At 42.1% G+C, this 14,444-nt stretch overlaps 1 protein-coding gene across 2 annotated transcripts in view; it reads left to right on the top strand.

Moving 5' to 3' along the window:
• Window positions 1–2,964: 2,964 nt before the first annotated feature.
• Window positions 2,965–14,444, top strand: part of RFTN1 (raftlin, lipid raft linker 1) — a 123,477-nt gene continuing 111,997 nt past the window's right edge. For both annotated transcript variants that reach the window (XM_034760740.1, XM_034760741.1), the window contains exons 1-2: window positions 2,965–2,989; window positions 10,228–10,380. In XM_034760740.1, the coding sequence (XP_034616631.1) occupies window positions 10,236–10,380 (145 nt within the window). In that variant the 5' untranslated portion in view covers window positions 2,965–2,989; window positions 10,228–10,235. The remainder of the gene's footprint in view (window positions 2,990–10,227; window positions 10,381–14,444) is intronic.

Genomic DNA, 14,444 nt, shown 5'->3' with positions numbered 1-14,444 from the left:
CAAACTAAGGCTGTATACCTCTGGTGGGTCACAGAGCACTTTCAGGTGCATAGTTGTTTCTGCCACAAAGCTTGAAGCCTCTGTCTTTTGCTCATTATAACTCAGGCCAGGACTCTTTCTAGCATCTCCAGAGATTTTTGTGAAAAAATTGGAACTTCTTTGCATGGGATTGTTGATGTTGACATTGACTTCCATAGGACCAGGAGTGCAAAGGTGGGTTAAAGCAGTTTATTAGCTCAGTACTGGAAAGGAGCTGAGCCAGTGAGGCTAGACACCTTAGTTCTAATGTTAGCCCTCAGTTTTCAAAGTAGCTAGCAGCTCCTAGTAAATTTTTTTATATATATAGTGGCTGGCAAAACTATGGTCCGGTCTATAAGGTTGAAAAAGATGACCCAGTGGAAATTTTAAAAGAAATTAGAAAACTAACAGTTTTTTTTCCTTTTCTCAAGTAAAAATTGCTTCATGGCAGGAACGGAGTACAGCAGTGTATTCTGGACTCATTTTGGTTGGATACCTTCTCTTTTTGGCTGGAGTCCCTTCCTATGACAGAGGAAGTATTTGCATAGCAATAGCCCCTAATCGCTTTGAAGCAAGGTATTTTTCAAGTTCAATCTGTGATGTGCAGTTCACCAATCCTGTGGCATCAGCAACCCACTGCCTAGCACCCAGGACCTGCGTTCTGGAGCCATTCATGAACTGACTTGCTTATTATGCTATTGGGAAAGCTGTACTTTCACTCCTTGCCCACAAATTTAGTGCTTCTTCCCCATATGCTTTAACACCAGTATCAGAAAAACAGCGTAATTACATGGCCCCCTGATGTGACTGCATGCTGCTTTCTCACACAGTCAGAAAGCCAGACAAGCCATTGAGTGGGGGGGAATGATGAGGTACAGAAAGAGGGAGAGAGAGGAAAAACACTGCAAATAATAAAGGGAAAACTCCAAGGAAAGAGCGAGAATAAAGAAGGAGAGAGAAGAAGAATAGAAGGAAGGAGAAAGAGAAGAGGGAGTGAAAGACAAGGTAAAGCTACTGGAAAACTTACACAAAAATGTACGGTAGGTGGCTGCTTTATAGTTAAGAATAGGTAAGAAGCATTTTATACTATTGATGTTGTCTTTAATCTTCTGTTTGTCCCTCTACTTTAATCTTTTCTCTATTTTGTGTGTCTTCTTTACACAATATAATTTAGAATAATATTTTATATGTTTACATCTCACACCTTTTTACCCTTAATTAGCCAACTCTGTGGACTGTGCATTGAGAGCTTGTATGTGGTAAAAAAGCTGTGCCACTCTCCACTAAAAATGGTTATATTCTTTAGCACCTGACAGAAAAGTGGTAGGAGGACAGTTTAGTCTGGAGTTGTACATGTGATTAGATCTCATGTATGCATATTACCAGCCTTAAATACTTTTAGTATTCTGCAGTCCTGGTCACAATATTGCAGCTTTCAGTACTGTTACTGCAGTGTTTTCTATTAATACACAATAGATTTTGTTTTTAATAATGGCAACTGGATTCCTACACTTTACTTACAGTCTCCTCTCTTAGCTGTTTAAGCACAATGTGCCTCTAAACCACAAAGAGCATAGCAGGGAGGAAGGCATTTGTAAGCCTAGGTTGCAAAAAGACTTCCAATGATGTTAAGTATCAAAGTGGGACAGTGCACTTGAAAGTGTGCAGTAGTGTAGTTGAGGGTAATTTGAGTAAAGGGAGTTTACCGACTTCTCTGGAGGAATGCAGAGTTTAGTTCAGATACGTTTAATCACTTCTTTTTTTCATGATTACACCACTGGTTGTGTGTCTTGAAGGTGAGACTAAACTAATAATGGGAGAAGTTCTAGACATAGGCAAGGGCATTGGGCTTCATTGTGATAGGAGTAGGGCGGCTAAGGAGAGCAGGGTTTGAGTGTGATGAGGAAGCAGCAGTTCTAGAGCTCATCAAAGGGAGCAGGGGGTGCATGTAATGGGGGGGCAGTTCTGGACTGGCCAAGGGGAGTGAGATTCAGTGTAATGAGGAGGAGGCAGTTCTAGAGTTGGCCATGGGTAGCAGGGTTTGGGTGTGATGTTGGGGAGGGCAGTTCTAGAGCGGGGTTTGGGTGTGATGATCGGGAGGGCAGTTCTAGAGTGGGCCAAGGGGAATGCGGTTTGGGTGTGATGATGGGGACTCAGTTCTAGACTGGTCAAGACGAGCAGGGTTTGGGTGTGATGATGGGGAGGGCAGTTCTAGACTGGCCAAGGCGAGTGGAGTTTGGGCGTGATGATGGGGAGGGCAGTTCTAGACTGGCCAAGGCGGGCGGGGTTTGGGTGTGATGATGGAGAGGGCAGTTCTAGACTGGCCAAGGGGAGTGCGGTTTGGGTGTGATGCTGGGGACTCAGTTCTAGACTGGTCAAGACGAGCGGAGTTTGGGTGTGATGATGGGGAGGGCAGTTCTAGACTGGCCAAGGTGAGCGAGGTTTGGGTGTGATGATGGGGAGGGCAGTTCTAGACTGGCCAAGGCGAGCGGGGTTTGGGTGTGATGAGGGGGAGGGCAGTTCTACAGTGGCCCAGCGGAGCAGGCAGTGGGTGTGAGGAACAGAGGCAGTTCTAGGCCTGGTGGGTGGGTGATGCCCTTCACAGGCAAGGGTGCCGAGGGCAGGAGCCGCTCTCCCGAGCCCCGCGGCCCGTGCGCTCTGGCGGGAGGCTGCGGAGCGGAGCAGCGTGTGCCGCCGGGTTGAGAGGAAGAGGAAGTGCAGCGGCTCCGGCTCGGGCTCTGCGCGGAGCTGCCTGTCCCCGCCGAGGCGCCTCCCAGTCCCAGAAGCGCTGCTTCCCCAGGGCAGCGGCAGACTCCGCTCCCCACCTCCCCGGCCGGGCTGCGCGGCACAAACTTTCTGCCCTGCGATAAGCCGGGCTGCGAGCGGCGGCGGCAACAGCATGTCCCTGCCCGGGCGCTGAGCGCCGGAGGTGCAGCGAGCCAGCGAGCCAGCAGAGAGGAGCCCGCCCTAGGTAAGGGATCCGCTACCCCCGCCCGGCACCGCCCCGCCCCAGCCCTCGGGGCTACGGCTGGCTCCAAGCCCTGCTCGCCCGGCAGACTTGCCCCGAGACCCCGCCTGGGTCTCCCGCCGCCCCCAGGGCGTAGGTGCGAGGGCGCGGAGCGCTGTAGTCACCGCCCGGGCTGGGGGATGCGCTGCCCTGCGGCTGGCGTGCGCGCCTGGGCGGGAGGGGAGCCCGCTCTCCCGTCCTGCAAAGCCTGGGGCAGCGGGGAGCAGCCCCTTGGGGCAGCGGCGCTCAGGCTTTTCCTGGGCGTCTTCTTGAAGTTTGACAAGGGATCCCCGGGCACCCGCCTCTCCTGAACAGGGAGCTGAGTTATAGGCGGCAGCAATGGGATAACGGGCTTTTACTGCGTTGTGTTTTAATGAGCCCCTGGATGCCTTCAGTTCCGACAGGGCACTTCTGGGGTTGGGGTGGGTTATGAACTGTAGCTGGGCAGAAAAAGACCAGCTGTCCCTTTGTTTCCTTGTTGTTCGAGGGCCTGATCCAAAGCCCAGTGAAGACAGCTGGGGTTTCCAAAGACTTTCATGGGCTTTGGATCAGGCCCCAAATAAATAGCCAAGTACATGCATTGATTCATCTCTGACAAGCAGCTCTGTACACCTTGGTGATGTTGGGACTAAACTGGCAGCTCATTCAAAATACTCTTGGCTGAAAACTGACCCGTTAGTTCATGGCTAGCTCTTCTGATTCTTTGATGCTGTGTGTCCTTGATTTCAGGACATTGCAGTTATATCCCTAGGGCTGGTAAGTCAGGTCACAGTTACCACCTTGGTGGAGATATTATCTCCAGAACTGAATACATATGATAAGGGCCGAATTGAGGAAGGAATTGGAGATTTTTTTTCCATTAGGTAAGCAACACAATGACCAAAACCATCTTAGTCTACCATGTACATAATCTAAGCTCTGTAGTACAGCTTCACTCTGGTTTCAAGCAGAGGAGGATGCTATTGTATGATGCCCGAGGACTAGTGTGGTAATGGCTTGTTAGTCTTTCTGGCTTGAAATTCCTCGGTAAATTAATTGAGACTCAAGAACAGTGACACACTGATGTGATATGGTTCACAGAGATCATGGATATCTGTGACATTTTGGCAATGTAGGACAACAGTTATTAAATGTGTGTGTACAGGAATGTGTTTACGTGTGTGTGAATATGAACGTGGTTAATCTAGAAAATGGGAATGATGTACTTTTTTTTCTAGCATTGTTTAATCTGCATCCTTGTAAGAGCTATGAGTTTCTCTGCTTGTCATTGTCCCAGTAACCCTGCATACTCTTGGAAAAGGGGAACTGGATGGAATGGGAATTGGATGAGTTTATCTGTAATGTTCGCGACTTGGCCAAAGGATTCCTGTAGGGCTCAGTATGCTCTTCCTGTGGCACTCATAGCCTTGGTAGGGAAAGCAAGTGGAACTAGAGGCTGCTGTATGGCAGTACAGTGCACCAGCTAAGCCAAGCCATCAAGCTGGATTGATAGATGTGTTTTATCCTAAAAATTATTTATTGGGAGTAAAACTGTAAATATTTCATTATACTGTAGTTTCCAAACTGATATTTTATCTGGTTAAAAGAAACTGCCAGTTGTTCCATTTGGAACCCAGTAGTACTCAGTTAACTTTTTTTGACTTAATAGAAAAATAATTAACCTTGCTAAGACATAAATGATCTTCAGTTTACAAGGGGAAAATGTTGTTAATCTTTTTTTTAATCCTTTATAGTGCTTCTAATCTATTAGTAATAAATTATGTGAATAATGTATTTTTTCACAATACCAGTGGTCACATTTATGACTTTATTTCAGTCTACCTTCCCTGCATTTTTTAGAGGAACATTTAACTGGGCCTCATAAATTTGTTACATCAGGCATGGGGTTTTCCACCCCTTGAACATTGGTATTCCCCTGGACTGAGAATGAAAATGTAGTGCAGAGCAAGTATGTATAAATATTATTAAATACTTACAGCAGCCCTGAGTTGTGCTGGGAAACATAATTAAATAATTTGCTCTTTCAAATCATTTGGAAACATAAATTACATAAACTAGTAGTTCTCAACCATGGGTACATGTATCCCTGGGGGGAATGCAGAGGTCTTCCAGAGGGTACATCAACTCAAGATATTTGCCTAGTTTTACAACAGGCTACATAAAAAGCACTAGCAAAGTCAGTACAAACTAAAAGTTCATACAGACAATGACTTGTTTATACTTCTCTATATATTATACACTGAAATGTAAGTACAATATTTATATTCCAACTGATTTATTTTATAATTATATGGTAAAAATGACAAAGTAAGCAATTTTTCAGTAATAGTGTGCTGTGACACTTTTTTGTATTTCTGTGTCTCATGTTGTAAGCAATTTTTAAGTGAGGCAAAACTTGGGGTTACACAAGACAACTCAGACTCCTGAAAGGGATACAGTAGTCTGGAACGGTTGAATGCCACTGACATAAAGAGCCATTGTCTACCTGTGTTTAACAAAGCTATGTCACCTACTATTCTTTTATATTGACATACAAAGTTATTTGTAAACACACTTATAAAACACATGTAGATAGTTCAGGACAGTTTCACTTTTATCATGGGAAGGGAAGTCCTTAAAACTCTTACAAAGTGTGTGAGAGAGTACAAATTGTAAAAGAAGGATGAATTCAAACGCTTTGTGAGACCTTGGCAGGAGTCAACTGTCCCTTCTGTATGCAGGGCCGGCTCAGGCACCAGGCACCCAAGCATATGCTTGGGGCGGCACCTGGTAAGGGGCGGTGGGGGGGGGCTCCGGCGGCGCTCGGCGGGGGGGGGGGAGGGGGGGGGGGGGCACGGCGCTCGGGGGGGGAATCGGGGGGCGGTGCATTTTTTTGCTACTTGGGGCAGCAAAAAATTAGAGCCGGCCCTGTCTGTATGCCCCCTTTCAGCATAATGAGCTCCTTGCTTTTGTTGATTGTATGCCCTGTTTCCAAAGTCTGGTGCTGTCCATCATCTTCCCCAGTCTTGGTTCTCTCGCTGGTACTTCTTGCCCCCCTTGTCACTCTTCTGCTTCACACTGAACCACTTTTGTTTAACAGTGGTGGAGGGAGGAATCAGCTTTCAAGCAACTCCTGTCCTCAGGATTTAGCTTAAAAATGCTGAGTGGGTTTGGGGCTGAGAACTTCTTTATGTTTCTGCAGTCAGTGTAGGGAGGAGAGAACTGAGGCCGTGCTCATCTGCCCTAGACTTGTAGTAACTGAGCTAAGCTAAAACTTCTGCAGAGCAGAGCTGCTTTCACCAATTCCCTCCATAAGAGCCATTCTGTAACTGAGTAACATACTTGGGGAGGAGCTTTGATGCTTCCTTCTCCAGTGATGTATTAGGCCAATGGCTGGCCAAAGCACTGCGCAGAGTCAGAGCCAAAGCCATTTTCAGTATCGAGTCCATCAGTTGATCCTCTCCAAAATGGGAGGATTAAAATTGTGGGAGCTTTAAAAAATGTGTGATCCCCATGACGGCCTAGCAAATCTAAAGCCCTGTAGTTATTTTTTAAAAAGCCTTCCAACGTCTCTGTAAGGTAGGTAAATATTGTCCCTGTCTTACAGAACGGGAAACTGAGGCAGTAGGCAGTTGTGACTCATTCAAAGTCAGAAAGCCGGTCACAGAGAGACCTGTAAATAGAATGAAGTGTCCTGGCTCCTAGCCCTTACAATTGCCACTAAAAACACTGTCTTCCAAAATGATGTGAAACAAACTTTCAAGAGATTTTATTAAAAGCTGTATTTCTTACAACTCTAAGAACCCATGAATAAGTCTTCATTTCTAATATTTAGCAATCTTCATTAGATTTTGCCATTTAAAAAAAATCATTCAAGTAATTTCTAGAAACGTGAAGCTGTTGTATTGATAATGAAGATGCATTCTTAATGAAACACAGTTGTCTGAAAACTTAGAACAGACAAATATTTGCTATTCTCTTTTTCATACTAAATGTAATGGGTTGAAAAATAATAATTTTCCACCTTATCATACTAACAAGTAAATAAACATCAATAATCAAATTCTTGTTGAATTGTGAATAAGAGCATGTTGTTACTTTCAAATTAACTATCTCTTAAAAAGCTGGCGTGATGGAAATTATAGAAAATTTGAAAAACACTTTAAGAAAAATGTGAGTGATTTATAGATTTCCAGGTTTTTAAAAATCTTTTTTTTATTACTAAGAATTTTCATGTGAATGCAAGTTCTTTTATTTTTTAAGAATTTGTCTCTTCTGTCACCACACTTGAATCATAATCCTATGTGACATCATAATCATTTCCATAGCAATTGATTATGCTGTCACTGTGAAACCCATTTGTGTTGCTTATTTATCCTTTTAACTCCAGAGAAAAGATCCTGTTTTCATACCCTTACCCCAGGCATTTAAAAATACCTAATTAAAAGAAAGGTGAGACTTGCAGTCTCAGGGATTAGATATGGGTTATGGCATCTTTCACCATTAGGTCATTAATTGAAAGTTATAGTCATTGGGTAAATAATTATTCAGTGCATCAATATGAAAATAGTTGGTGGTCTCAATGCAGTCCAACTGGCAAAGGTGCCCACATCTTAAAACTCACCATTCTCAGCAGAGACGGCACCATCTGGCAAGGGATAGCTCAGTGGTTTGACCATTGGCCTGCTAAACCCAGGGTTATGAGTTCAATCCTTGAGAGGGCCATTTGGGGATCTGGGGTAAAAAACTGTCTGGGGATTAGTCCTGCTTTGAGCAAGGGGTTGGACTAAATGATCTCCTGAGGTCCCTTCCAACCCTGATATTCTATGATCTGAATGAGTACGAAGGCACAAAGGATTGTCTTCTTAGAATTGGATAGATAAACATTGCCAGGGAAGCCTGGGGAAGCTTTTGTTGCTATACCGTTCTGTGGTAAGCAGAGGCTTTAATTCTCTAGGGCTGTCAAGCCAAGTCAGAAAAAACGCAAAATTGTCTGTAAAATTGAACAATGTTTTTAGTAATTTCTCATAAGTCATTACTGAGCCTTTAAAGACTTCCTCCTGCACCCCTATTCATATGAGGACTCCTATGGATTTCACTGGGACTCCTCACATGAAGAAGGGCTGCAGGCCCTGAGCTAGTAATACCAACAACTTACATAGCAATATTCACCCAGAGTGCTTTATAAACATTTGCATACTTATTAGGGTTGCCAACCTCCTGGTTTCGCCGAGAGTGTCCCGGAATAAGGCTCTATCTCCCAAAGGCTACTGCAGACAAACCAGGAGATTTTAGGCGCTAAAAGTCTGGCGGCGCAGCGAAACTAAGGAAGGCTCCCTGCCTGCCCTGGCTCCGTGCTGCTCCTGAAAGCAGCCAGCATGTTCCTGCGGCTCCTGGGGAGGTCAGGGGGCTCAGCGCGCTGCCCCCACCCTGAGCACCGACTCCGCAAGCTCCCATTGGCTGGGAACTGCAGCCAATGGGAGCTGCGGGGTCAGAGCCTGCAGGCACAGGCAGTGCGCAGAGACCTTCTGGCCCCTTCGCTTAGGAGCTGCTGCCAGAGGGATGTTCTGGTTGCTTTCAGGAGTCACCCGAGGTAAGTGCCGCCCCGCTACCCCCTTCCGCACCCCTTCCACCTCCCTCTCACACTTCAAACCCCTCTGCCCCATCCCACCACCAAGCCCAGAGCCTACACCCTCTCCCGCACCCTAAACCCCTGCCACAGCCCGGTGAAAATGAGTGGGGGTGGAGGAGAGCGAGTGACTGAGGGAAGGGGGCAGAGCCTCAGAGAAGGGGCAGGGCAGGGGCATGGCCTTGGGGAAGGGGCTGGGCAATGGTGTTTGGGTTTGTGTGATTAGACAGTTGGCAACCCTAATACTTATACATGCTCTACATAGGGATTATCTCATTCACCACTGAAATACAGCCAAATATTGATTTGCTTGATAAGACTTCTTGTGGCCTTTGGCCCTGATTCAGCAAGGAACTTAAGCATATGCTTAAAGTAGTCCTGTTAAAGTCAGTTGGACTTCTCTCATGCTTAAACTTAAGCATATGCTTTAAGTACCTTATCAAAGCAGTACCTTAAAGTATAGGCTGCTTTGTCACATTGTTTTAACATATTGTTTTCTTTGTGCTAGCCATATTACCAAGATCCTTTGTTGTATTGTGAATGGATGTAGCTAAAGAAGCAAAGCAAATTAATTCTTATTCGTAAAAGGAAGCTCAGTCATTACATAACTTTGTTAAATATTTTTGACTACTAAACATTTATGCAATGTTGCCTTTCGTCATTGATCGCAGACTGTATGCTGTCTAAAATAGAAAAAACATTAGCAATGCTTAGCTTTTAATTCACTAAGTAAAATATCTAACTCCAGCTTTATAGAAATGATTTAAAATAATGAAGTTTGTGTAATTCTGCCAAAATAAACAGAGAAGCATTATTTTTTCCATAGGGTAAATGGCAAAACACTTAAAGCTTGGCACAACATATAACACATATTTGTGTAACATTTCTCTGGACACTTTCATACTGAAGCAACAAATCTTCTTTTTAGCACATGTTGATTTCTGTTTCCAATTTGTGTTAGGCGATCGTTAGTGTCCAGCCAGCTTTTATTCTGTTCTAAAGTTGACTACCTAAGGTAACTATTATTTCCTGTAGCTTACCTTGAAAAGGATGGGAGGGATAGGATGAATACAGGATTTTTATCTAAAGTCCCATAAAAGCTGAAACATTTAGTTTCAGATACATGGTTTTTTTATTTAAATACAGATCAAGTGATAACTTTTAATATTAGGACAGATCTTGCAGTTGAATAGGTATAACTATATTTTCCTATGGCAGTCATAGATATATAATATAATTGTTGCTTTATATATATATATGTTGACTGCTTAATAACATATTGCATTTTATATCACTGTCTATAACTGAACGTGTGTCCTTCAGAGTATATTACAGGTACATTACATTTTCAGCTTTCAATAAAATAATAGTACACCTGTTAATTTTATCTTTAAAAAAGTGAGTCAGGCGTGATAAATATAGATTATTTAGTATCTGAACATTTATTAAATTATGCTGTTTTGTAAAGGTCTATGGACAGCGTATTTTTTAAAATAAATATAAATCATAGAAACTTTGAGACTGGCATATGAAATAGAAAAATGAGTGCTGTTATTTTTTTCTTCCCCCTTCCCCTACCTCTCTGAATCAGCAGCTGTTGAAATGGGTTGTGGACTAACCAAATTAGAGAAACGTGATGAAAAACGGCCTGGTAATATCTATTCAACTTTGAAGAGGCCCCAGGTAGAAACCAAGATAGATGTTTCCTATGAGTATCGTTTCCTGGAGTTCACAACTCTGAATGATGGTAAGTACAAAACACTTTTTCTTTTCACTTATTTTTGATGACACTGAGAAGCCAATCAATTCATAATGCTTTTAACTAGTATAGTACATGTGAGTATTTATATTTTTTATAAGTCTTGTTTAATCTCTTTGGCCTTAAATAACTTTAATACATGCAGTCACAATGATCTTGATGATTTTACCATCTTGACAATATCTTACTCAACATTTTTTTTCTACCATAGATTTTAAACTAATGCATAAAATGTAGCTCTTCAGATTTTAGAAGGGATTCCTTATATTCAGTGTATTTGATATGAAAGGATATGTTTAGATTCCTTTACCTTTGCACATTATCCAGATTTCATTTGGTAAAATGATTCAGAGCTGGAATGTTGGACAGTTTTTCACTGTTTCCCCCTCCCACTGTCACTCTCGATCACTGTTTTTAGAGGTTGAATTCAGTGTTGTCACTTTGCGGACCTGTCATTCATAACCCTCAGGCTGTGACTAATGCCTAGGGGCTGTGTTGTTGCATTCATATGCCTGGAAAAATGGAAAATGGCAGAAGCCCACTTTAAAAAAAACAACAGCTGAAAGGCACAGAGCCTTGTAGTTTCAATATATATCTTAACTTTGTCCAGCAATGAGCCTCTTCCTTTCAACAGTATGCCAAATAGTCCACATCTTAATCTGATGACTGCTCATGAATATTCCATTTATTTTCTCTTGTGTTGACATCTATGAACCTAGAAGCTCTTCCAGAAATGCCAGGCTGCAGTCATCCATGCCTTTTGTTATTTCAAAGTTAGGCTACTGTAGTACATTCTACATCGGACTATACCTTAAACTTCTTTGGAACCTGAAGTTGGTGCAGAAGGCTGTGACCCACTTTTTAACATATGACAACTGTGCTTTGGAATCTGCATTGGCTGTCTGTTGGTTTCCAGACAGAGTTTAAAATCATGGTTCCACCCTATAAAGTGCTAAGTGACTAGGAACCTGTTTGTTTGAGAGATCACTTCTTTCCTGGTGCAACTCTGTCAGTGTAGATGCTCAAGCTGGAAGTCACTTATGTGAGAGAGGGCATTGCTGGCAAGATGTTCTCCTTGAGAGCCTCTTGATTTTAGAATTCACTTTTCATCCAAAATAGCACAAATTGTTTAGCCTTTAGGCATAAGACTGGCCAGGCTGGGTCAGATAAGTGGTCTATCTAGCCCAGTATCCTGTCTTCTGACAGTGGCCAATGCCAGATGCTTCAGAGAGAAGGAACAGAACAGGGCAGTTATCGAATGATCCATCCCCAGTCGTCCAGTCCCAGCTTGTGGCAGTCAGACGTTTAGGGACCCCCAGTGGGATTGCATCTGTGACCATCGTGATTAATTGCCATTGATCAACCTATCCTCCATGCTCCAAAGCCCTTCTGTTTGGCCAGGCATTTGGAGAAAGCTGAGGATTTGGAGGGAGTGGTTGAGTAGGAATGTGGATTTGAGGGAAATGGAGTTTGGGGACGTGGGGTAGAGAAATTTTGGCTTTGTGGACTTGTTTCTTTTGTTGGAGAAGGGTTGTTGAATTTTTACAGCTGTTTCTATCTTAATTGGAATGCGTTTCTAGTTATTTGTCAAGAACATCAGGAGGCTGGGATAGGCATTCTTTTTATATTTGTGTGTTGAAATGAAGTAAATAAATACAAAACCAAGTCAAATAGCTCATTTTGAAATTCTGAGAGCTTTCATGTCTGTACTTTGATTTTCTAAGCAATCTTACTGTGATATATTGCATACTGTGGAGCTAGTGGAAATGAATTAATATTGAGGACATTTGTTTATTTATAGTCTTTTCTGTGTCACTCATCACCACAATATCTGAGTGCCTCAGAATCTTTACTAAATGTATCCTCCTAACCAGGGCTTAAATTCTCCCCAAGTATTTTCTGGAGCCCTGGTGCTCGGGGTTTCAGCCTAGCAAGGTGCGCCGGGGCTCTCGTGGGTTTGAAAATATTTACCCGAGTTCTGCTCCGGATGGCTCCAGCTGAATTTAAGCTCTGCTCCTAACACTCTGAGGTTTGGAGATGTTGTTATCCTCACTTTACAGATGGGGAACTGAGGCACAGAATGATGATGTGACTTGCAAATAACCACACAGGAACTCTGTCACAGAACCCAGATTTCCTGCATCCCGGTTAAGTGTCTTAGCCACAAAACCATCCATCCTGCTATACCTGGTCCCTTGATTAGCAGGTTCACACGCTAGGTCTTGTGTGCAAAATTTCTGAAACAGGAGATATACAAGAATGTCCATGGTTCTGTCTGCAGGATCAGTCCCTTTATAAACACGCTGCTGCCAAGCCTGTATCCAAGAGAGGACATTAGAAATTGATATAGTTTTGCATATTGTTTAACTGATTTGTATCTTATGTGTGTGTTTGTATGGTAATAAATTCCTTAGTGTAACAGATAGATAGCATCTTTATAGTAAAAGAGAGCAGAATAAAAAAAAAGCAAAGAGATAAAGGTTAGAAAAAGAGAACTCTTGAGTTACATCCATCCCCACTCCTTTATCTGTATTGTTGTATTAAGATTATATTTCCAGTTCTTTACTCATAGTGTGCAAATTAAAGTACATGCATGTCTTTCTAGAATTGGGATCTTAGATTATAATCTTTTCAGAGAATGGACCTATCTTTCTATATATATTTAAAATGTGTGACACACTATTGGACATGAGACAAGTAACATTTTTGATGTTCAATTATATTGTTCTAACAACAGTTGTTTCAGATTTATTGAAGTCAATGTGTTTTTTTTTTTAAATCAAAACACACCATTATGGTATAGATGAGCCTTTTATGAGGTCATATTTTATGTTGTAAAATCAAAAGTTAAGTGAACCTTTACTATTGAAATATACTTAAATTAGTACCACATTTCAGTTATTGTCTTGACAAAGTACTTAGTTTAACTGATCTCAATCTCACTGGGGGGAATCTAATTGTATTCATAGATGGGATTTGGAAACCTCATGCACTGAAAAAGTAAAGGTGTTTTTACTTTTGCAGGTGTTTTTATTTGATTTAAGACTGGTAAAAGCAATTTTTTTCCAATTTGAAATTATTTAATTACCTGCTTTCATTTTGTAAGCAGAAGTGTCTAAAGGAAATCAGCATTCTAGTTTTGTATTTCCACTTGACTAGGTAGGTTACCACCATTTTGTTCTTGAGAGTGATTAAATGAAGTTAGCATGGTAAAATATTATTAGTTCAGAGATCTTTGTGCATTGGCTACAATGAGATCATGCACCATATGTAAAACACAGATAAATTAGAAAGGAACTTACTTCTCATAAACCTGGCTTCCTAGCAGATAAATATGGAAAGATAAAATCCACAGATTGAGAGCAGTAAACTGGGAAGGAGAAGGGGATGATGGATTTAGGGTGACCAGACAGGAAGTGTGAAAAATCGGGAAAGGGGGTGGGGATAATAGACACCTATATAAGACACAGCCTCATATATCGGGACTGTCCCTATAAAATCGGGACATCTGGTCACCCTAGATGGATTACTTGTCTGAAAATTTTTATTACTCATATATCCGAGTTTAAATGTTGTATTGCTGTAGGCCCTGATCCTGCAAACACTTACATGTGGGCTCAACTTTGTTCATGCATATCATCACATTGATTTCAATTGGACTACATAGATATGAAAAATTAAGCATGTGTTTGCAGGATCAGGGCATTACTCCGTCTCCAGTAATAGAATCACAATCAGATATGAAAGCAAATATTCTACTTTTTGTCTTCTGATAAGCACATCAGCATTTCCCTCAAATGAATTATAGCTGCTCAAAGCAATCTGCAGTAAAATTGCTTGCCACTATAGGTCAAAGCAAAACCCAATTATCAGACTACAGCAATGCATAAAATGTTTCCTCTGAGGCATAGAAAACAATTTTTATATGTAATATGACATAAAAAGAACATTAAACATGTTAGTGTTGTATGCTGCAGATTTATTGCTTTTATTTTATTAAAAATAATTGCTCTAACTAGTATAACTGGTAGTTAGAACTTCAGATTTCTTTA

The sequence above is a fragment of the Trachemys scripta genome, chromosome 2 (assembly GCF_013100865.1).
Source record: "Trachemys scripta elegans isolate TJP31775 chromosome 2, CAS_Tse_1.0, whole genome shotgun sequence".
NCBI lineage: Eukaryota > Metazoa > Chordata > Testudines > Emydidae > Trachemys > Trachemys scripta.
Note: the sequence above shows the minus strand (reverse complement) of the source record. Positions and strands in the feature narration are given on the sequence as shown.